The 25,803-nt window shown below is 36.8% G+C and overlaps 1 protein-coding gene across 6 annotated transcripts in view; it reads left to right on the forward strand.

The window, feature by feature from the left end:
• LOC144201437 (partitioning defective 3 homolog) overlaps window positions 1–25,803 on the forward strand; it is a 105,773-nt gene that overhangs the window by 36,403 nt on the left and 43,567 nt on the right. For 5 of the 6 annotated variants that reach the window (XM_077724056.1, XM_077724058.1, XM_077724055.1 and 2 more), the window contains exons 6-12: window positions 8,608–8,696; window positions 9,973–10,056; window positions 12,330–12,455; window positions 14,786–15,165; window positions 18,584–18,723; window positions 19,382–19,510; window positions 20,594–20,623. In XM_077724056.1, coding sequence (XP_077580182.1) covers window positions 8,608–8,696; window positions 9,973–10,056; window positions 12,330–12,455; window positions 14,786–15,165; window positions 18,584–18,723; window positions 19,382–19,510; window positions 20,594–20,623 — 978 coding nt within the window. The remainder of the gene's footprint in view (window positions 1–8,607; window positions 8,697–9,972; window positions 10,057–12,329; window positions 12,456–14,785; window positions 15,166–18,583; window positions 18,724–19,381; window positions 19,511–20,593; window positions 20,624–25,803) is intronic. The other variant, XM_077724059.1, reaches the window with a different exon arrangement.

Consider the following 25,803-nt stretch of genomic DNA (forward strand, 5'->3'; position numbering starts at 1 on the left):
ACACACACACACACACACACACACACACACACACACACTGTCTTGGAGTTATAAGGGTATATAAACTGCTATAGTGAACATGCACACACTGAAGAATATGCATTTTTTTTACTTAAAGCTCAAGATGCATAACACACACTCAAGGGCTTGTTAGGAGAGTCAAAGAAGTGAGAATGTGTATGTCCCTTAGGTGCATTTTTGGCTAGTGGAGAGCTCATAAATCACATCTGAAGCATGTTCCGCTTTTTTTTTTATTTGAAAGAGAAAGATAGAATTGATTCTATACATGCAAAAATATGCGTGTGCAGGTATAGACAGACATGTATGACTTTTGTTTGCATTGGCATAGCTGTGTATGTGTATTGATCTTATTACTTTGTTTGTGTTTGTGTTGTAGCTTAAGAGGCAAAATCTATGAATATATGTGCCTTGCTACCCTATTGTAACATCCATCGGGTTAATTTGGGTCTTACCTTGTAATTAAGCACAGTATGTTTGTGTGTCCAGCAGGTGTTGCCGTGTAGCCTTTATTTGACACAAATGTGTGTGCTCGTTTGTGTATTGATTTTTATAAAAGTACGATTTAGCATCAGTCTCTCCTGATTTTTTAAATTTAGGTGTGTGAGAGCAATTATGGTATATAAGAATGATGGTATATATTGTTTATATCAATATATTGGGTTTGTTGTTTTTGCTATTGTCTTGTGTGTTAAAATGAATAGATTTCATCAAAAATACTGTGCTTCTGCATGCACGTGTGTAACAGACACACTTCTGAGTTTAAGACCAGCAGGTGTTGCTGGGGAGCTTTGATATAACTTAAAAGTGGGAATGTTATGTAGGCAGTGGAATTTACCTCAGGTTAGGTGCACTGTCTTTGTGTATTTGTGTAGTGTTGTCATTTTGTGAAGGTGATGCAAGTGCACGCTGGCCACATTCAACACCACAAGCATCTCACCGCCAGATGACCCGGTTGGTCCATATTTGCTAGTGCTCTTTGAATTATTCACGTCGTCGGGAAGCCACGACTAGAATGAAGATTTCATCTTCTAAACAAATAAACTGCAGTGCAACTGGAGTTTAATCTTGTTTCATTTCACATTAATTTTCCCTGTAGCACTAATGAAGCAAATTTTTGATGGAAACATTTGTTTTTTTTCAGTATTTAAAACAGTTCCCAGTAATCTTTGTAACAATTATATCAATATTCCGATGGTGATGACAGAGATAATTCCATAATTCTGATTTTAGTTAGTAATAAATTCACAATTAATAGTGCGTGTATACATGTTAGGGCTGTGCATCTTTCTGATAAAGACGTTTCAAAACATGTCACAATAACAAGGCTGCGATTAAAACATTGATCTCTGAATTGTGAGGCATCATGCTCTAAAATGCAAAATATTCTAGTTAATAAGTGCGTTCTGTAGTATAGGCCCGGATCAAGGCACGAGCTAAGCCATCTGTAATTTATTGAGATTTACAATGATTAATTCAGGTCTTTTTTCTTAACCCATTCTAAAATACATCTATTACATTTCTCCGGCGAGCTCATATAAAGTAACAATCCTAATAATGTTTACTGGCTGACAATCAATTGGAAAATTTAGCTTTAACCACAGAGAACCATTTTTCAAATTCTCACAAAAACATTTCTTTAATATCTATTTAAATAATGGTGCCTTACAATGGACAATTAAAGTGCAATTCTCATACATCGCACTTAATATCTTTAATATCTATTTAAATAATGGTGCCTTATAATGGACAATTAAAGTGCAATTCTCATACATCGCACCTTTAAATCAATTGCAAATCTATAATCATACAAAAATACACACATGCACAGTCCTAAGTGTATTTTCACGTATTTGCATTAAAGATGATTACCATTAACGTTTACTTATCACTTTAACCTGTAATATCTTGGTCTTTGAACCCCCATAACATCATAAAAGCTTCAAATAGTCAGCTTTCATGTTCAGTCATATTTTCACCCCGGTAAAATGTTAATGGGCGTTCTCCTGCGCTCTGTTCGTCATCTTTGATCCTGTGGTTTTGATATGACAACGTGCCTGGAGACTCGTCTCCTTCCAGCTGCAAGAGTCTCAATCAACCTCAGAGAGGCAAGGAGAAGATCAAAGTCTTCCTTGGCATAAGGGAGCACACGTTAGATTTCTCCTGGGCCAACAGCACCTTGGGGTGCAAGTTATGCACAAAGTATCTGTAATTCAATCCTAATTAAGACTCCAAGCACACCTGATACACTCTGTGGCAGATGGCGACCATAAAAAAAAGTCATAATCTGTCTCTGTAGCATTTTAGAGCCGATTTTGTCGGCGTATTGCTGTGTTTATTAAAGTAGTAAAACTCAAAATGCTTATAATGGGTTTTATATCCAAACATGCCGATATATTGGGGAAACTGCATAAGCCTATCTTACTCTTTTTTTCTTAAGTGTTTAAAAATGGACAAACTGCTCCAAACCATAGCATTGCCTTTCCATATGTGATCTCCGAACTCCGATGTAGTCATCTAACATTTTCTTAACGCCTGATTTGCATAGAGTTCAGACTGCTATTCAAATTTTGATGCTTATTTTAATGATCAATGATCTTCTCTTTTATTTTGAGGCTATAGTTACCGTATTTTCACGACTGTAAGGCGCACTTAAGTCTTAAATTTTCTCCAAAATAGACAGTGCGCCTTATAATACAGTGCGCCTTTTAATACAGTGCGCCTTATAATACAGTGCGCCTTATAATACAGTGCGCCTTATAATACAGTGCACCTTATATATGGAAAAATGTCATTCATTGAGGGTGCGCCTTAAAATGTGGTGCGCCTTATAGTCGTAATAATTTTTAAATGATTCATCAATTTCAAAAGTTTAATATGGTAATACATTTTCAGTTGATTTCTTGTTACACCAGTCCATTTGGGGTAAATTCTTCATCAACAGTTGCCTTGCTTGGAGCAATTTTTCTATACAGTTTTTATATTACAGCAGGAAAACTGCAGATTTTAAAAATAAAACACTAGATAAAAATGTCTTAAATCAATGGGTTTCCTCACCAATCTTACCCCTTTCTGCTTTTGTGTGGATTGAGTTCAAATGGCGAACGAGTATTCCAAACTAGAAATTAAAATCACTCGCCAAAATTTGAAACTTTGATTAATCATTTGTTCATTGTGGCAGACTGTCAAATGCAGCCTAATCAACCAGATTCATTAATTTCTATCTAACAATGTCAATTTGAACAAAATGTGTTCATCTGATGATGTAGATTTGTGTCCATATGGACCGCATATTGAAATCCAAACTTCCACATTTACCAATTTCCTCAGATCGCTTTCCTTCTCATGCCACCTGTGTTCGTGTCTGTCAAAGTTTGAAGAGCCGAGCTTGGTCCATCTGTGTTTTGGCCACAAGCCGGCACCGAGGCTCAGGCCGAACCAGCTGATTGTGACATACTTGACAGCCCGTCGAGGGCCACACAAGGGGGGTGCACTCGCGCATATGGTCGGTCCTTTGCTTCCAAGTTACCCTGGTAACAGTTCAACTCTAACTCCATAAGTGGGGGAAAAAATCAGACAGATTTATGACACGTTTCCTTTGGAATTTGGCAAGACCGCCAATTCCTGCTGTGGCTTTTTGTTAACTTGAAGATTAGCCCACACACAGAGGTGCAAAAATTAATCCGCAAATATTTGAATAATCGTTGGGTGACCTAGCTTGTTCAATTTGTGAGGCAATTGGGAAATTTCAGTCCTTTAGCAGTCATTTTTTTATGGTGACATTCTTACAAAGTTTGGAATGTGCGTGTAATATCCTCTCCACTTTTAGTTGTTTCCAAGATTGAGAAATAAAATCTTGGTCTGGTCCTCTCAATTGATTTCCATGAGTTAATACGCATCCTTCTGTGCATTTTTTTTGTAATGCAACCCTTCCCCGTAGTCCAGTGGTCTCAAACCGGTTCCACGTAGGGCCGCAGTGGGTCCTGGTTTTTGTTCCAACCGATCCAGTGCCGCCATTTTAACCAATCAGGTGTCTTTAAAATAAGTAGCATCTGACTCTAATTAACTGATTGCACTTGCAAAAGGTATCCTTGTTGAGTTGGAATGGAAACCTGCACCCACTCCGGCCCTTTGAGGACCGGTTTGAGACCACTGCCGTAGTCCAAACCCATTCTGTGTCTTTCATGCTTTAGATAAAGAAATCTCTTAAAAGCCAAAATACATCCATAGTCTTTCATTTAATCTTTGAGACGTGTGTAGTACAGTAATCCCTCGAATATCGTGGTTAATGCAGACCAGAAATGGCCACAATAATCGAAAAATCGCCATCTCTATTGTAACTACCTTTTTTTCCAGAGTCCTAGTAGCAAGAGTGGCTTCCGCTCCAGTGTGCATTTTCACATTTTTAAGACCTTAAAAAAATTGCAAAGAAATGAATTTGCGATAAGTTAAGTCGTGATAATCGAGGGAAGTCTGTACTAAAGAAGTTATAGCAAAAGTTGGCAAAATCTCACTATTTTGTGCTTTGTTTATTATGAATACTTTTGAAAAGAACACCACTTCATGGGATTGTACTATTCATGAATATCATGTCACTTGACAGTAGTATTAGTTTTTTATGGCATCAGCAAATATAATAGTAAAAATAGAGGATGGATGTCGTCAGAAAAAAGACTTGAAATAATCTTTCTCAACGTCAACAAAATGGCTCCGTGACAAACTGTCAAAATAACTTATCGACCGTGAACATCAGTCTGTCTGCCTCTCATGACTTTAAGTCTTCAAGGCAGCAAAAATGAATGTGCATGCGCTTCTGTGTAATTGAAAACATTTTAGGCGTCGCACGTGATCAATGGTGCTTGCATCGTTTCACAATACCAAAGCTTCTTCTGAAACCTAGAAATTGCTTTAGTAAGCAAGTCAAACTAATTAGCTGACTAATCAACTAACTTTTCAGCTATATCAAGAAGTGGTATAATTCAAAATTCACAACAGTTGTTAAACAGAGGCGAGTTTAGTTCAGAGAGCCTCCCTGGATTAACATTCCCGATGTATTATTATTATTATTCTTTTTGTATGTTCTAATTCTCTTACTTTGTTGTTTTCTATTATCTTCTGCGGCTAACCTACTCTTGATTTTTGTTAAACGGCAAACTTAATTGAAGTGTGAAATTTAAAGGCGTGTAAAGCGCCATTTTCTTTCTCTCCATCTCTTTTGTTCTCACATCTGCCTAAAATCATCAAAACGTGTCCACTCTATCCATTTATTTATTCATCTTCTGGTAGAGCCCCTCCCAGATGATCTTCTTAAAATTAATTGTCATTTGGTTTCCATTAATTACAATTACTCTGTCGGATTGAAAACGTGAATAGTGAAATATCCGTACACCCTTGCAAATAAAACACCACAAACAAACATACCAACCAGTTATTCTCACTGTTGTGTTTATATTTTTGTGTGTTTAGACAGCTTATAAAGTTGATGGCAGTGCATGCTTCTGCATGCATCCACATCCATTTATACGTGGCAGTGCGGTTAAAGTGCCAGGAACTGTGCTTGGGCTGCACTTCATTAAAGTGCAACATCACTCTTAGGCACATACACACACACTCGCACACACACAAACATTGGGGGCACTTTATTTAGTGTGAGAGATAGGGAGGACAGACCTCAATGGATTCTGCTATTAATCTTTAATGAGCCTTGAGGCCAGAGTGGCTCCCGCTCGCTCGCCGCCTGTCTCTCTTCTCCTCACCGGAAACAAACAATGACTTATTCAAGTGAAAAATAAAAAATCGGCTGGGTAGCGACTACAGCCCCAAGTCAGTTGGGATAGGCTCCAGCACCCTCCATGACCCTGGTGAGGATAAGCGGTTCAAAGAGTGAAAATAGAAAATGCTTCTCATACCTGCTCAGCTCGTCCAAATTACTCCATGAATTATTCATGGCTGTCCAGCCAATCCGTGTCTTTCAGTGACTCTTACCACGGAAGTCGCAAAGGTCCACCTGGACCAATGTAGATGTCTCCTGCCCCTTTGACTTGGGTCAACTGTCAGTCAAACACAACCATATAAAATACATATACTGCGCTACAAATAGGTATTATTACAATAACATTAGCCCAGAATAGAATCTAGCATCTTCAGTGAGAAAAATATGTTTCTCCCCGATCATGCAGTTTTGATTCAACAGGAATTCTGGTTTACAGACAGTAAGACCACTACCCCAAATTATATTACCTGATTGTTAACTGACCAAAAATCCGGTGTATTCTACCCGTGGGTGTGACTCCATGTCCCATTCAAGAGGGCTATCTAGAATAGACTAAATTAATCCCCTATTTTCACCATAACTGTGCATAATATTGTGTTAACATCCTATTATTGGGGTCTATTACGTTGTATTCTCGCTCATCTAACCAATTGTACGAACGCTTTCGAAATGCCAAGTGCAACTGTCAGCGTGACGCCAGATCCTTGCCAATAGCATGTTTTGAAAGAAGGAAACGTTGGGAGCGTGCCACATTCAAAGCTCATCTTGTTTGCTTTTTCCTGGAAGTAAAGCTCTCGCTCCCTGGTTTGCTCCCCAAGCCTATTAAACTAGGAGTCCATCTATCCCTTTGTTTCACAGTGTTCATGAATAATAATATCAAACTGTGAGTTTTCTGAATTCATAACCAAAATGCCATTTGATGAATAGCTCTTCAGTAGATTGTCAGTTCTTGTAGGGATTGGTTGTAAAATTCATGTTCCTGAAGACAAACTGAAAAACTTAAATGGAATTGCCATGGTTTTGGCTTACTTTTCTGTAGCAATCCCAAAGGAGTTGTTATATATTGCCAATATTCTAACATAAATAACACTATGCATTTGTTTTAATAGTCAAAACAAAAACATATATGGTGTGAAACTATTTTAATTTTGAAGAAATGCAACTGTTTATTCAAAATGTCACCAAGAACATGAAAATAGCCTAAAGGTGATAGTGTAGCAAGAGTAAAAAACACAAAAAATACTGTGATTTCTGGATAATTCTTTTTAGTTAATCTCTCACAGTGGGCATGCAGCCACGATGAAAATGTCAGACCCCTCCAGAATTTCTAAGTGGAAGGACTTGCAATATTTCAGGGTGTTCGGATACACTGTATATAGTCTATTTTTCTTCCTGTTTTTCAATAAACAGTTGGACATACAGCATTGAATCCCTGGTTGCCCAGCAATTGCGAATCTCCACTTATTGTCTTCAGGAGAATGTCATCAGCAGAGAGAACAGGGAAAAGGTGACTTTGAGGATAAACCGCGTCAATGGGCCACGTCTGTGGACTCCCGCGAGTACCCCCACAAGTGTCATGGCTACCATGCGGCAGTGGCACAAGGCTCATTTTCATACTGATGAGGCTGATGCTCGTGTGTGTATCACTAATTTTAATGATCGCTTTTCTTTTTCAAAATCTAGCCTCATTTCTGCTTCCAACCAAGCTATGTATGGAAGAGGGTGTGTTTTTGAGTAAATGTATGCTCCTGTGTGAGAATATAGAGGTGTTAGTGAGCGCTGACCTTAATGTGTTTGTTTTATTTAATACAAGTGCAGTGCAAAGTCACAATTTTTTTTTACATTTTATTTTTTATTTTAGTGTCATGTGTTGCATTGTGTGCTTTTCCCGCTACTACCCCGTGCAACACTTTAGAATGATCTAGTAAGACTGGTTGTTTTGGCCGAAAATATCTTTATTTACTGTACACAATTTATTGCCCTTCACTGGCAATATTAAGAACTTTTTTCTTTGTTTCTGGCCGTTGAGATTTCACTGATTTCTTCTTATTTTAACTTGTTTTGTTCCCCAGCATTATATATGTATATCATATATACTATATATACACATATATACACATATATTCACCTATATTCTCATATATACACATATATTCACATATATTCACATATATTCACATATATTCACATATATTCACATATACACATATATTCACCTATACACACATATACACATATATTCACATATATACACATATATTCACATATACACACACATATATACACATATATACACATATATACACATACATACACATATACACACATATACACATATATGCACATATATACACATATACACAAATATACACGTATACACGTATATACACAAATATACCTAGATATGTATGTATATATACACATATACACAAATATACACGTATACACATATATACACAAATATACACGTATACACATATATACACACATATACACAAATATACACGTATACACATATATACACAAATATACACGTATACACATATATACACAAATATACACGTATACACATATATACACAAATATCCCTAGATATGTATGTATATACACACAAAGTGAAGAAAAGGTGGTTGTGAGACAAATGTATTTAAATATCAACAGTAGGTGAAGACAGTTTGAATTAAGTATTAGGATATATACATACACGGAACGTGAAGAAAATGTGGTGTTTGGCTAAAAGTCATGAAACACTTTTATTTGCTGCTTGGCTAGCATCTGGTCTGATTTTACAATTGTTCACTTTTGTTTGGTGGTAGGAGGACGAGGCGAGAGAGCAAGAAAATGGCCGCATCGAACCAGTTGGCCGAGCCGACACATGCTTGGACCCTACCGCCAGATCTCTCGAGTGAGTATCTAAAATTGTCTTGACCTTTGCTAAAAACACTCACACCTGAATGCTAACATGTATTCCATTGAATAAATATACACTTGTACCATAAAAAGTTAGTAATATAGGTCCTTTGGATGAAATTATTTCTTGTTATGAAAGATTGTGGCACATTTTCAGTTCCTAATGCAATTTCACCCATTGCCCAATATGGAGGGCTTATGAGTGGTTTAATTTATTTTTTGGAGGCCAATACAAATCAATTCTTCGAAACTGGTCCAATATAGGAAAAGTCATTTTCAAGCTCGTCACTCCTGAGTAGGAGCAAAGCGCCACCGTCCCCCACACACACTCATCCACTCCGCCAATGTTATTAGCAAGTGTGTCTGCTTGTGGGTCTCGTCTTTCCACTTTCATATGCAGGTATGCTCTTGCTATTATTATTACTCTTCCAATGCCTCCTGTCAACAAGGCAACCTGGTCAACCCCCCCACTCCCCCCCCCCACCCCGCCAACTAATCACAGTTATTGTCTCAAAGCAGCAAGGCAGCCGTATGATGTCTTGTAGCGCTCACCTGCAAATACGAGCACTTGTTTTGCATCTTGTTATTGGAAAAGGCACGAATGGCTGACACCTACAGAGAAATGGTGGAATTTTGGGAAAAAAACAGCTACTTTGGGACATTTAAAAGTGACAAAAATGGGCATTTCTATGCAGAAATGTTGGAGGTGTACTCAAGAGTATGAGGAAATGTGAGGTGTGAAGAATGAAACTAATCTGATAAGTGATGTGAGGCCAGGAACAAAATTATGTGAAGAAAATATACAATGTGGACAAAAGCATTGGGATACCAACAGGCATTGTAAAGGGAAACATGTTCAGGGTTAATGTTTAAGAGATATATATAAATATGTATTTTTCCTGAAGTTATTCCTGAGAAGAACCATTAAGATTAATACATTCTTAAGCCTTTTGTCTAAATATACATTTAGATTAACCTGTTTCCTCAAAGGAATTCTCTTTTTTTTATTAAAACTTGCGCTTAAAGGGCCCCAAATTTTGAACCCATCCAACTTTAGTTCAATAATGAGAAAAATTTGAAGGACTTCCAAAGACCGAAAATTACTTTTGTCACACATTGCATTTATTTTAGTCGGCATAAGGCTTGTGTTTCTCACATTTTCACAGGTTTTTCACACTCTAGGTTTTATTTTTTATTTTCCACATTCATTTTGATTCATAAAGATTTCTTCTTTTTTCCCCCTACTGCTTACATGGTGTCCCAATACACAGAGACATAATCAATGTGGTGGAAGTGACAAACGACGGCGGACCCCTGGGAATCCACGTGGTGCCTTTCAGTGGCAAAGATCGCAGGTAAATTTTTTTTTTATAAAATGACAACTAATTATAAAGAAAGAACCCCATCCAGACACAAAGTACTGACTTTCAAAACCCTCACACTAACTTGTTTAAAGTTATTCAGTGTTAATAAATCAAAAATAGTTAGACATTTTCATGGCAAGTGGCCAACCATTTTAAAGCATTTCACAGGTTTTTCCAAAACCAAATCTAATTACAATATCTGTACCCCAAACTAAACTAAAATACTTTTTTTTTCATTTGGGGAACAAAAGTTAATTTCTTTTTGTCTTCTATAATCAACAGACTCTTTTATGTCAAAAATCCTAATTGACAAGTATACTCGTGAAAGGCCAACTTAGTTAACACTGAAAGTATTTTTTGGAAAAGTGTTTTTTGTCATTTAATTGTAAAAAACAAACAAAAAACTTAAAGAATAAACAAATCCAATTGTTCACAAAAGGTAAAAAAATGTTTTCTTGAAAAGAGAATTTTGCAACAAAAAATATTCACCATGATAATCATATGAGTGCAATATGTCTTGATGGAATCGGAAATCACCCAAATTGAAATCACGTGCTTCCATAATAAACAGTAACAATATATTTTGAGGCCGGAACATGTCATTTTATCGCCCACATGTCGCCATTCATTGATGCGGTAACACTCATCTGCATCGTAAAAGCCATTTGTCTGTTCGCCGCCATCCATCATTGCACATTGACGCCTGCAGGTGACCGTCATATATCTGCGGGCCTCCCGTCACGTCTTCTCAGTGGAATTCAAAGGATACAATGAGCACAGCTGGAGAAAGGCCAGAAAGGCACTAAGCGGAATTTCACATCTGGCTTGAATATACCCAGACAGGCGGAGAAGCCGACAAAAAAAAGCTGTGACGGCAAACTTTTGTCCGGGGTTGCAATGCTAACGCTATTCTTCATGGTCTGATTCAATCACGCTAAAAGCATACTTGTAACATACTTTTCCCTTAATTGGGAAAATATGTGGGCAGGCGTTATTCTAAGATTACGCTTTCATCAAGCGAAGTAGAGGGCCTTCTCCCGGCAAATTACATTGTGTTCCCACTCAAATCCAATCAGTGGGAATGTTTCTGAACTCTTCTGCCCTTCTGAACTCTGGCACCTCCGCCATAATTACATTCTCATTCCTATTGAATTAGAAGCTAAGGCCGGTGTTAAACTCTACAATTTACTCAATATACAGAGGTGCTGTGCTTTCAAATGGGGTGGGAAAATAAAAGCTTATCAGAAGCTTGGTTGACGACTATTGGGTTTTCGTAAAATTTTTCCCACAAGCTCCCTTTTTGGCTCTGTAATCCGCCATTCCCTTTTTAGGTGAAGTTAGCCTCTCACCCTTAAAACAGTTTGCCGCAGCGGATTACAAGTACAAGCTTGGCGGCTCTAGTGGTTCATGTTGTCACTGTGTGAAAGACAGACCTCAAGTTGGCTGCCAAAAATAGTCTTTAAGGTGAAAGCTGTTAAAAGGTCAAGAGTTTTTCCTGATAAATTAAATTATTGATGATTATTTGGTTCTACTCAGGAGTTCACTTTTTGGATAAGACAGAAATATTCAGAAGTTTCTTTACTTTCTGATGCAGAGTGATTGATTGATTTATTTACATTTATGACCTTCACACCTGTTGTCAGAGGTCCTGGACAAAAGATGGATTTTAAAAAAATATTACTTAAATGAAGGCCTTGATTTTCCACAATGGAAGTCAGGACAAGTCACTTTTATTAATAAAAACATAAATCCTAAGTTTACTTCTGGATTTTTAGACCCACATTCAATGTGAAGTAACTTGTAGTAAATAAGTAATTAATGCTAAGAAAATGTGTTGATTTAGAAAAATTTTGCTGCCAGTTTTGGCGTATATTTGATGGATTTGTTAGCGTTTAGTGTTTTACAAACATGAAATCTGCAGACAAACACTGCAAAGATTTCCAATTGGAAAAAAAACACTCTTTGTTTGCAGTAAATATGGTAGTCAACAGAGTCCAAAGAAAACATAAGTAATAACACATTCAAAACTATAATTTGTTTTCATTCATCTTTTGACCCCCTTATCCTCCCAAAATATTGTCTTTATTTATACTCCCCTCTGATGACAGGCTTAATTTTTTTTTTATTATTAAGCCATTAATTAAAAGTGAGTTGGAATGCTGCTGAGTTTTTTTTGAGCATTCACTCCAAGCTTGCCACCTTGAGCCCACCACTCAGAATTTTCATATTCCATTGTTGTGATTGAGCTTGTGGGCCATTTGCAGGACTCTTGGCTTGTTGGTCAAGCGTCTGGAGCGAGGCGGCAAGGCCCAGCAGCTGGCCCTTTTCCAGGAGAACGACTGTATCGTCAGAATCAATAATGGGGACCTGCGCAGCATCCGCTTTGAACAGTAAGATTGCTTCTGGAGGCCATGCTGCAGGACTTTTTGATAGCCTTCATTCGCCCTTTTTTTCCCCCACTCTTCTTTCCTGTATTTTCCTCCTGCTGTGCCTCAGGGTTGTGCTGAGCTAACATTAACTCCTGATACGATTCCTGCAATCCTCTCTGCTGTGATTCCTTTTTAAAAAAAAAAGCTCTTAAAAAAGGACATTCACACTTCCTTTACCACTGATTCCACTTTTTGCATCTTTTTCCCAGCTACCTAAATCTACCCGCTAGCTCCTCTTTAGATTCCCACCCGAATGCTTCTTCAATGAATGATAAAGTAGTGTTTTCTTTTTATCTTTATTTATTGTTTTTTTTCAAGCCTTCATTCCTATAATTGATTAGTTATACCTTACACACACACATGCACTTGCTTCACAGTTACTTGCTAATGGGCTTAAGGAAGCTTCACCGCCCAAAACATGAGTTTTCGATGCTGTTCCGCTTGTAGCGCTCAGGCGGTGTCAGGAACATTAGTCTTGTGAATATGCAAGGATGGTTTTTGAGGTTAATCTTCACTGCAGTCCTGTAAAAATGGGACTGTGCAGGCTGAAATATTCCAAAAATAACGATTAACCTAGTGGCTAAGCCACAGAAGGAAAATTGTAAGTTTAATGTGTCAAATCTTAGGGTAAAAATCCCTGTTTTTGGGGAAATTTAAAGCCGCGTATTTTAATATTATCGTTATATTATTTCCATATTGACTGATACATTCCTGGAACTAGTTAATGCTGTTCCCATTAATTTGTGTGGAGAAAATTTGATGTTTTAAAAAAACATTTTTTAAAATGTTTTTTAATATTCTTAGCATGGTTACTGACCAAATTAAACTGATATCTCCTGGTGCCAATGTGCATCTGTTATTTAAAAAAAAGTTAAAACTATCAGTCATCCTAAACAAATAGACCTAAATTAGTTCTCTCAACTAAAGTGTTATTTTGTTTATTCTTTACTCACATCATATCAAGTTAATTATAATACTAACTTGATTAAATGAGTTGGATTAACTTGGATGATGAAAGTTGTGGCCATACATTGAATTCTGATTAAACACTATTTGAAATGATCCATGTGAACTGAGCCCCAGCAACACTAATGGTGCCTTTAAAAAGGCTACCTGGCAACTGCACAGTCAAGGTGTTAAGTTCAATTGTCTGTGCATGCCACTGCCAAGGTGGTGGCCTTGGTTCATTTCCCAGTTGGAGCAAAATACAATATAATATTTACATATTTACTAATAATGTTGAGTTCACACTACTTAGCCAAAGTCTATCCGTTTTAGAATGTTGGGTTTACAGCAGGATGTGGTAGTTTAACATGAAACCTTGAAAATAAAGTAAAGTTTACTTTTTTTCCGTTCTCTCTGCAATATAAGTTTCTGTCAACATACAATCCTCATCCAGAATTTGCTTTAAACTTATTTTGAGGGTAAAATTGGGTCGCAATAGAAAATTGTTGTTTTGAAGCCCACCTCCATTGGCGAGCTCCAGTATTGCAGGGTTTTAAACACTTCAGGGGCATATTCTTTCCCAAAATGGGAGGTTAAACAGTGTAAAAGCAGCACCATTATGTTCAAGCAGTGTCACTTTGATGCCACAAGTGCATCCAGATGATGTTTCTGTAGAAGCTCCTCATCAACTACCTCATCTACAACTTTATCCCTCTCATGGGAATGGTGTGAAAAACGGTTTCAGGAATTTCACAACACATTTTAACGGCACGGGTTGCAATAAAAGTCTTGTGACCCACGCGCTTTAATGTCCTCTCTGGACAAGTTATGGCAATGTTTGATGGAGTGCAGCAAATGGTGTCAGTGAGGATTTGCTCCTTGAGCTTCCTTTGGGAAGGCTTCTGCTGTATCAGTTCACAGTGTCTAAGGGGGGGCTGGAAGCTGGCTTTAGAGGGGATTTTCTGAAACACATCCAACCAACTCTTGGGGGCGGAAAGGTTCGTTCGTTTATCCAAGTGTGAGAATCATAAAATAAAGCCATGGGGTCTTAATTAATGTCAAATGGTAACAATGCTAGGCGTTGACATTGACAAATCATCAATGTCTGCATCCAAGTGAATGTGAAGTATTCCTACTGTCAACCTACAAACGTAATACTTGATTGCTACCAATGTGCTGACCTGTCTTCATACATCAAGTACTTCAAGCTACTTGAGTCTCCTTATTACTGACCAACCAATTAAAAAAGTTTTTCCTTTCAATTTGCTACTCACAAAATTTCCCCTTTTATATGGAAGACGAATGAATGTGAAACGTTATTCGTCTCTTATTTTCTCTCCTTCCAGAGCCCAGAACATGTTCCGCCAAGCCATGCGTTCTCCAGTCATCATGTTCCACGTTATCCCATCTTCATTGAAATCCCACTACGAGCATATGTCCCAGGCTGACAGAAACCCAGCGTACTCATCGGGCCGCTTCGGCAACGATCCGGCATCTACAGAACATGCACCTCCGAGGATGTCCCGGCTCGGATCTCAGAAGCTTTCGCAAGGGCAAACACAGCCAGATAGGACGGACAATGTCCCACCTGTTCCTCACCCACCTGCCATGTCCGCTGCCAAACCTCCTACTGGACAGATCAACTCGCCACAGAGGGCGCTAACGTCCACCCCAACACCAGGATACAAGAAAGTCGGGAGGCGGCTCAACATTCAGCTCAAGAAAGGTAAAATAACCAGACTCCAAGAGATTTAGATTGAAATCAATAACTATTTGCCACTTTAAATACCGTCTTTTCCACTCTATATATGGAGAGAGTAAAAGACTTGAGTTTTCTCAAAACCCGCCAGAGCACCTTATAAACTGAGTTGCTTATATATGGATCAATATTGTGTAATCATTGTATGAAATTCTCTTTAGTACAGCCCCATCTATAGCACAATCCCTCACTACTACTAATGCTCCATTTAGTGGAACTTTAACACAACTCACTACTACTATAGCTCCATCCAATGTATGAATAACAACCTTTACTATTGCTACACATATGTACACATATATACATATAAATCTATGCCTTATATTCCAGTGTGCCTTATGTTCTGGTGCACCTTATAGTGTGGTGCACCTATATAGTGCAGAAAATACGTATATAATGTTAAATTTTTGGAGATTTATCATGTCCCAATACTGTCCACATCAAATAAAGCAACAGGTAGACGAAGCAATACCATTTACGCTGCGATTTGGCCTCGCCTACAACGGACACAGGTGGCACTTACCTGCCAAAGTGTCAGCCACGGAGGCAGGCAGAAAGCTTGTTGCTAAGCAGCCTCCTCTACCACGACAAAGACCGGACTGCAGCCTCATTTCCTTACGGCCGCATCAATGGCAAAAACAATAGCATCTGCTTCTTGTTGTCTGGTCCTCACCCCAAAATCTCCTCGCCGGATCCTCCCTCTAGTCTCTCGCCGCAGCAGACGTTTTTCGGCAGATTAGCGCCACGTCTCTTAAGGGGATCGTTTGCCTCATGTCGTTTTGTTTCCACTTAATCCCTCTGCTCCAAGCGTGGATTAAAGACCCGCCTTGTTTATACATTTGAATCCTTTAAATCGCAGCGAAGAAAATTGTTGACGGTGAGCTAGCAAGACAACAATCAAGTCCAAACATCTGGTTGCTGGCGTTCAATGCGCATCTAGTTTGAGTTGAGTGAAAAATAACATTGATTCAGTGACAAAACTTTTACACAATAGTGCACGATGGCTATGTCTACAACCCCCAACCCAGATGGCACCGTCATTTTAATTGTACTATATTACATACCTGCACAATAATAACCCTTCAAAGTCAGATTTTCTTTTGTGGTCAAAATGTAAATTTTGTGCAATGTACAATTTAGAATGTGGTTAGACAAGTCTTTGAATTTTAACTTGAAACTATAATTTTTGTGTTTGAATTCGCAGTCTATTTTTACTCACCCTCATTTATTTTGAATAGAATTCTATTAGTCGGTGCAAGTGGAATTAGATTACATAGAAATATATATATATATATATATATATATATATATATATATATATATATATATATATATATATATATATATATATATATATATATATATATATATATATATATATATATATATATATATATATATATATATATATATATATATATATATATATATATATATATATATATATATATATATATATATATATATATATATATATATATATATATATATATACACATACAAAAAAACAATGAGGGAATTATTTTAAATAGATTTTTTATATATATATATGTATAAAATATATTTAAAATAATTCCCTCATTGTTTTTTTGTATGTGTATAAATATATATATATATATATATATATATATATATATATATATATATATATATATATATATATATATATATATATATATATATATATATATATATATATATATATATATATATATATATATATATATATATATATATATATATATATATATATATATATATATATATATATATATCATCTACTTCATCATATCATATACAAAAAAAAACAATGAGGGAATTATTTTAAATCTTATATTTGAATCTCACAACACTTAAACTATTAATACTTAAATAGCCAACTGATCTGGGTTCTTTTTTTAATGTCCACCTTTGGGTATGATTGATCTTTGACATGGTACATTATCAAGATCAAACTTGGTTATTTTTAGACATGTTTACTTGCCAGAAATTCCTGCTCACCCTCCTCACTGTGTTAAAGACTACATGCATGTGACAGTAAAACCATGTGGACGTGATTCCGCTCAGGTTGTCAGTTTCTTGGCAAGAATGAATCACTTGTCACTTTTTAGAAAAATAGTCTCTAGAGGGCTCAGAAAAGTCTCTAACTTGGCAACGCTGTCAACGTCTGGCTGACCTTTGTATAATTAACATCCACTTAGTCCCAGCTTGTTTTCTTCCCGCATTTATTCCCATGCACTAATACAAGAGCTGCCTGGACAGGATGGAGGATAAGTCATCGTTTCCTCTCCTAACTGTCCCTATTATAGGATGCTGATTCAGTTCTTTCCAAAACAATGTGCCTCAAAGGAAAAATACTAAAATTAAGACCCTTTGGCCACTTGAATTAAGCTATATGAAATGTTTCAGATGCGTGTCTTGAGTGGAAATCTACCTTAAAAGGTTCTATTTTTAGGCCTACGACAGAATTGCTAGTGAAACGTATCCCATTACATGCCAATTTTGATGAATATCAGACAGATGAATGTGTTTTGTCTGTGTGACTTCTGATAAGCACACAACTCAAGTCAAGAACTTTCCGGACAATCAGTTTAATTAACTCACAAAAGATTTGGTAAATAGTCGCTCACAAGTATACCAACAAAATAGCCTCAAGGATTCATGCTCTTAAAATCATCCATAATTCTATCATGTAGTTTAAAGTGACTAATTGGTCCAATGGCTTTCCCTATCACTTTTCATATGTTAGATGTGTAAGAAGAAGAGTATACCAACAAATACATTGGATGAAACCATGGTGAAACCGTCCGCTGATTTAATTTTGAGGGACAATTTTTGGCTGTTTTTGTTTGTTTTTTTTCTCCCGATACCAATGAAGTATATCAGGTGATGTGCATTTCTGTAAGAAGACGACATCTCCCTATATTAGGTGTTCATTATTATGAGGCAACTTCCTTTCCTTTGGCAAAATGAGTCGGTAAGAGGGTATAGAATACAATTTACCTAATAATTCTGCACTCCCTGTTGTTAATGTGGGCTTTGGTAAGATTATTTGTAATGACCCATCCACAAAATAGTCTCATCAAGCCATTCCCAAATAGAAGTCTGCAATTTTGTTATAAACTACCATTTAAGGCACATTTCTTGGGGTTCTTATAATATTGGTTGTAATATTTTGGTTGTTACATTAAGCTCCATTTCAGGAATAAAAATATCTCACACAACTACATAGTGAATTCAAATAAAACAAACATGCTATTATTGTCTAAATTAACAAAATATTCCTACTTCGTTACGCCTCACTCTTTTGTTTTGTCTCAAGATTGTTAGCTATAAAAAAAGACTTCCTGTCTGACGTGCTCAAATTAGTTTTTTGCCCCTACAGGGCCAGAAGGCTTGGGCTTCAGCATCACGTCGCGTGACGTCCCCCTCGGGGGTTCGGCGCCCATCTACGTTAAAAACATTTTGCCACGGGGGGCTGCTATACAAGATGGACGCCTCAAGGCTGGCGACAGATTACTGGAGGTGAGCACGATGTGAATGGAAAATATATCCGCGCGAAAACCAATTTGTACACCAATGTAATAGTGCTGAATGAATAAAAACAATCTCGACTGATGATTTGAGGCAATTTTGTATATCATGATAACTATATTCACAAAGACATCTAAAGCCTATAAAAATGCCTGGACAAGAAAGTACCCCAACAAGAAATCAGATCCTTTAGCGGTGTGTTAAATGATAATTTCTGATTGGCTTTAGCATTTTTTGTACTTTTTATTATTATTGTCCTCAACCATCTTTGCACTTGAACAATGTTACTCCAAACTTTTTGGGTACTACCAAAATATTACATTAAACTTTTCAATATTGTTTTTCAATTAATAAGATTTGGAGAGGATCTTGTTGTTGTTTTTTTTCTCTCCTGGAAAATGTATTGTCTAATTTTCATCTTTTATGCAAATAGTGTGCAGATCTTAAATTGGAAACAATGAAACAGCACCTTGTTTAAGATTATATTATTGGTGTTTTTAAACCTAAATTTCACAAAAGGTGGGTGAAAACCCTACTCTAATACATTATACTGTGATTTTTTTTTTAAATAACCATGTGTGGCATTTATAGTGTGTAAATAACAAATGTGATATGTGAGTACGTATTAACGAATATCACTTTCATCCAGGTGAACGGTGTCGATTTGAATGGTCGCAGCCAGGAGGAAGTGGTATCCATCCTCAGGGCTACGCCAATGGGGGGTACGGTGGGCTTGCTGGTCCTCCGCCAGGAAGACAACGTCCTCCCTCGAGAAGTGGTACATAAATTTCATTTGTTTTAATCTCTCACTTGACTTTGTTGACAATGTGGCGCAAGATAAACAACAACAAAAAAGACAACCCTAATCCTAACGTACTAATTCGGTTGCTGTAGTCAGCAATTTTAATAATGTTTTAGTTTTTTAGAAAGTTATTTCCTGAAAGCAAGATTTAGATTCTGACGAAATAAAACATAGTTGTGAATTCTCAATAGAAATAACTAAAAATAGACGTGTTGTCTCCATGTGGCCTCGTTGGGATATCTTGTGCTTAACTCTTAATAAATTCAAAGACGGCCAGATGTTGGCACTAATTGCCCCGTATGGTAAATGAGACGTGATATCCCACACATCTGCTGGCTTCAAAAGCTGCTTTGATAAGCGCGCTGGTAATTACACAGGCGATTGTGGAGGGCCGTTCGTCCGCCAGTCTGCATAGAAATGCGTTTCTCTCTTGGCCTCGAACCTTGTTAAGGTGAGAGGTAGCTTAGCTTTTTCCTGTCTTGTGTTGACGTTCCCATTGGAGGTCAAAAGAGTGTCAATCAACAGGGTTTTTGGCCAAAGATGTGTCATTTCGATGGGGGCAAAAAAATAGAGGTCCGAGGGTCATTCAATGTTTTTCCAGGATGGCGTTTTTTTTGTGTAATCACACGCAATTTCATGTTGGCATTTACAATGACTGATATTGAATGTACAAAGGAGTACCCTTGTTCAATCTTCAGTCAGTCTTTTAACAAATCTTTGTTTAATGATGTTTGTTTTTTTAAGTGAATTTGGAATTTTAATATAATTACCTTTTTATTTAAAAAAAAAAGTAGCAAAAGATGCAATAAGCAGTAGGGTAGATAAATTATAAAAAAAATGTATGTCTGTGTATTATATACACACTTCACATTTTTCATGTATGTGAATTTTTTATAATACTTAAAATGGGAAAATATTGGCTTGTTTCTTTGTCTATTGAAATATTGCAGTTTGTGCATAAATGAAATGCAAATATAACATAATGCTCCTTTAAAAATTGTTCTGTTTTCATACTCTGTTTAGTGACTTGTGCTTATTGTTTTGTTTGACCTTCGGCAGGGTGGCGAGATGCAAAGCCCCAGAGATTCGGTAAGACCCCAACAAATCCGCCGCATTCCCTCCTCTTACTCTTTATTTAATCCCCTTTGCACGGACATTTGTAATCTGTAACAAGTGGATCAAAAGAAATAAGAAAACAAAAGATTGAGTTTTAGACTCAAGCAAAGAGAAAGTTTGGCTATTTCTAATCATCTTACATGGACTGGATGTCAGTCACCGAAGACGGGAGAATAAAATGTCTTCATTTGTAGGCAGCGGGTGAGTTGGCCTGTCTGGGTGCCAGCACATGAAGTGAATCTTAAAAATCATTTGTGTTTTTTTTATCCAATTCCTTAGTCAGGAGCAGAGAGGAAAAAGTCAGAGTGAGTCCTTGAACGCAAAGTTTGTGTGTCCATCCACTTCGGTGTCACCGGGCACAAGCTTTGGTAATTATTCTGCTCATAAATGCCCTTGAGCTCTGTGTGAACATTGGGCATCTCTAGAGCGTTTTGCTATCAGGTGCCTTGCACACCATTGCCAATCCAAGTTTTCAGTCAGACTATCATTATTCAAGACGCATTTCCACCAAGCCGTGTGGGTCACTTCAGTCACTGTAACCCCCAAATCCCACTTAATCCGACTGTGTTCAGATCCGATCCAACGAACGCAATACATACTTTGGCTTTCTATTAAATATGAGCATATCTATACATATATACTCCGATCAACTCCACTCCCCTCTTTCATCCTCTCTGACAAAATTAGGGACATGTCTATTTTCTGATCCGTTGACATCCTGCCGGATCAAGTCTCCCAGTTAAGCAACCACCAAATAGGAATAGAATGGCAGAAATATCCTTGCTTTTAAAGTAAACGTTCTGAACAAAAACATATATTATGCTTGTGACTGTCAACTCATTTTTAATGACTTTTACACAAAATTCAAAACAATAATATCAATTTTAAAATTAAAACATATAAATTGCATTCTTAAAACTATGCATATATATATATATATATATATATATATATATATATATATATATATATATATATATATATATATATATATATATATGTATATATATGTATATATATGTATATATATGTATATATATGTATATATATATATATGTATATATATGTATATATATGTATATATATGTATATGTATATATATATAGATATAGATATAGATATATGTATATGTATATGTATATGTATATGTATATGTATATGTATATGTATATGTATATGTATATGTATATGTATATGTATATGTATATGTATATGAATATGTATATGTATATGTATATGTATATGTATATGTATATGTATATGTATATGTATATGTATATGTATATGTATATGTATATGTATATGTATATGTATATGTATATGTATATGTATATGTATATATATATATATATATATATATATATATATATATATATATATATATATATATATATATATATATATATATATATATATATATATATATATATATATATGTGTGTGTGTGTGTGTGTGTGTGTGTGTGTGTGTGTGTGTGTGTGTGTGTGTGTGTGTGTGTGTGCGTGTGTGCGTGTGTGCGTGTGTGCGTGTGTGTGTAAAAACTACATTTTTGTGTTTGTAGAACTAAATTAAATAATCTAAATTTTAAATGGCCTTTATACAGGTGGAGCGCAGTGCAGTCACACAATATGGGATTTGGATGTAGGGTTGCGTTTAAAAATTGGATAATTACACACTTAATCATGGACTGACGCCCGCTCGCTCTTTTACACACACTTTTACACACCCCTTCGAGCAACACCTGGCCTAAACTGCAGCAGTTTAGTGACGATGGTTATCTGTCTGTTATGATGACGGCGTAATGGCGCCATAACGCCAGACGTCGGCTCCCTGTGTTGTGGTGGCCATTAGGCAAAGGCTTCTGGGAAGTGGCTTCTTATGTTATCGAGCATATCAACAATAATGCACGGGCACCGTGCCAGGTAGCCAGCTACAGAATCACACACTCCTCATGGCCATCTGTTGTTAGCATGTGTTACCGCGGTAGGGCATAAATGGAAGCATTTAATGAGGTCGTTGACATTGTCGTAGCCAATCGGGATGGCTACTTTGTGGGACTTGTTGATCCTGAATGAGTGAGCAATTTTGGGATCAACTTAGCGATTGATTGTGTGAGTGTAACATAGATATGTTTACTATATATTAGAGCTGGGCGATAAAACCATAAGGATAATTATTGTGAGATATTTTTGTCAACAATAATAATTTTTAAAAATGATTAAAATTTGATAATTTTAAACTGCAATAACATGACCCGGACCACTACAGAGAACGGGGCGTTGTTGCGAGATGAATGTTAGTTTCAGACCTACGCTCAGGAGAAAAGGTTGAACGGGAAATATATTTTTATTATGTTTACAATAGTTGGCTAACTTGGAGCATTAACAAGACCAAAATGAGCGATTATGAGATGCAGGACAACACAAATCTGATCCATTAAAAGATCTAAGTTGTTGCTTAGGAAAGTAATATGTGTACTTATTCACAGAAGTTTGCAGTTTCAAATTTGTGAGAAAAAAGATGATAGTTTTCGTGACAAATATCGATTTTTTTAATCGTAATACCATTTTTTGTCATATGACTCTACTATATATTATAAGAAACTTCTTGTAAAGCAATGTCAGTGTGAAAATTTTGATATTGAAATACTTTTTGGTGTTTATTGATTCCTGTTGATATAATTTGGATTAGAAAAATTACTTGATATATTGGGATTCTGACAAATGGAAATATTTTGTTGATGTCAGAGGACAATGGCCAGACTGGTTGGAGTTGTCAGGACTGATTCCTGATGTGGTCTTCCCTTGTTTTAGTCCCTTTTCCTTATGCCTTTTGTGTTCAGAGATGCTCTTCTGCATCAATCAATTGTAACGCATGGTTATATAAATTAATGTTATTATATATTTAAGTTACATCTTTTTTCCAAACCATTTTCTGTAAACCCTTGACATGATTATGCATGAAAAATCCCAGTTGATTGGCACTTTCTGAAATACTCAAATCAACACTTCTGGCACCAACAATGCTCAGTCAGTTAAATAGCCTTTGTTCCCAATTCTGAAGCCTAGTTTGAACAGCTGCAGACCTTCTTGACCATGTCTGCGTGCCTAAATCTATTGACTTTCTGCCATGTGACAGGCTGAATGGAAATTTGCGTTATCGAACATGTGGAGTGAGTGAGTGTAAATTGTGTTACTGTCACCTGTGTATGTGTCAATGGGGAAAAACTGAGCGTGCATGTATGTGTGTATTTGTGTGGGATTGACTGTCATGCACGCCTTGACATATCGGGTGATATCCAGCAGCCTACCACCTGGTGCACGCATGCCGTCTTGCTGTCACCCAGTCTGGGCGGTCACGTCGCCACGGAGACGACAGCCGCAGGGCCATTGTCACCACTGCAGATGAAAGGAAAGAGGAGAGAATTATTCCTTCTTCGTCTTTCCTCTCTCCGTGAAGCTCTTTCCGTTTTCCTTTTTTTTTTTGGATTCCTATTCTTTCCTAAGCCACCGTTTACCACTGCATTTCTTTTCAACTTGTCTTTCCTTGATTGCCTTGTCCTCCTTTCTTTCAAAAATGCATCACATATCTTTTCTTGCTTTCCTTATCTCCACACTGGCCACTTCCTCCTTATAGCCTTCCCCATCTCTTGTCCATCTTCCTGTTATTGACTTCTAGCTTCCCTTTTTTCCTACCCACTCTCCCTCACCAATCTCTTACTCTCCTCTTTTTTTGCGATGTATTTTTCCTTTTTACGTGAGAGACAAATTTGGCTCGCGGCAGCAATTTTTTTCCTTCTGTCAAGATGTCATTTCTGTTGGATCCAAGTTGAACATGGCTGCTGACCCGCTAATCACTCCAGACTCTGCAAGTTATGTTTTTGTGTGTTAGTGCAAACAGAGTGGATATGACTAGCCGTTTAACCACTTAAAGGAGTAAAACATCTTCCCTTCTGCTTAGGACTTACCGTATTTTATCGCATGTATACCGTATTTGTCATTAAAAAAATGGCGACCGAATCAAGGGTACGGCTTATATGCACACAAATTAGACTTGACATGCACGAAACTGCAAGGTGACAAAGAGGAAATGCCATAACACAAGACAATGCGCCCAATACAGTCATTGATTTCAAAATAGAGAAAAAATAAACAGATAAAACACTACCAAAATTTATTGTAACGTCTATGAATGAAAATCAAGGAAGAAAAAAAACCCTATCTTGCATAAAAGGTTGAAAATGTGCTCTGATTGGCCAGACGCGAGTAGCCTTGATACATGTATTCCATGTCAGCACATCCCATTGGTTGTTAAGGCTGATCGAAGGTCTTGCGGTCGATCATTAAGATATCAGCCTTGATACCTGCGTAATGTGTATCTCATGCAATTATTGCACTCGGAGACTAGACTGGTACAGACACACTTTCTACTTGTACTGCTCACGTGACTTCTTTTTTGAATTTGTCTACGTGCTGGCAACACACTTTCAGAATGTGCAATCCAGGGACGATCCTTTCGATTCATACAGTATCTCAGAAATACTATGTGCGATGATTTTTCTTGAGGAATTTAGCACTTATATAGTCAGTACACTCCTGGAAAAATGGTAACGACTACCAATCAACATCAGTTTCACCAGTAAACATAAAACTTGCTGCAGCTGTAGAACATACCGAGAAGTACGAAAATGTCTTAATTGAACAGAAAGTGAGCCATGGTGGCTGTAAGCAGCCATTTGCCATTTCACATGAAATTAAATTGATGTTTCTGTCATTGTGTGGCAGACAAGAGCATCTCATGGAGTTCTGCCTAAAGTGATCAGGAAATCTGCCAATTTATTTGGATACGCATCCATTTTGCACATTGTTCCCTTGTAAGATTAAAAAAAAATCGTCCTCTAAAAACCTGTTCCAGAAATAAACAAATTGGCAGACATGTCGATCATTACAGCACACTGTAAAAAAACAAAATCCACTGCTCAAAATTTGATGTCTGCTATTTTCATTTTAGCAACTATACTCACTGGAGGTGAAGAGAATTTTCAATGACCTTTATTATATTAATTTGTGACATGAAAACACAAAGTCAAGAAAGTCTTGAGTTCCTGTGCTTGAAATCGAACAGAATGTTCGCCATTTTGGTTGGTAGGGTTT

This window comes from Stigmatopora nigra, chromosome 9 (assembly GCF_051989575.1).
Source record: "Stigmatopora nigra isolate UIUO_SnigA chromosome 9, RoL_Snig_1.1, whole genome shotgun sequence".
NCBI lineage: Eukaryota > Metazoa > Chordata > Actinopteri > Syngnathiformes > Syngnathidae > Stigmatopora > Stigmatopora nigra.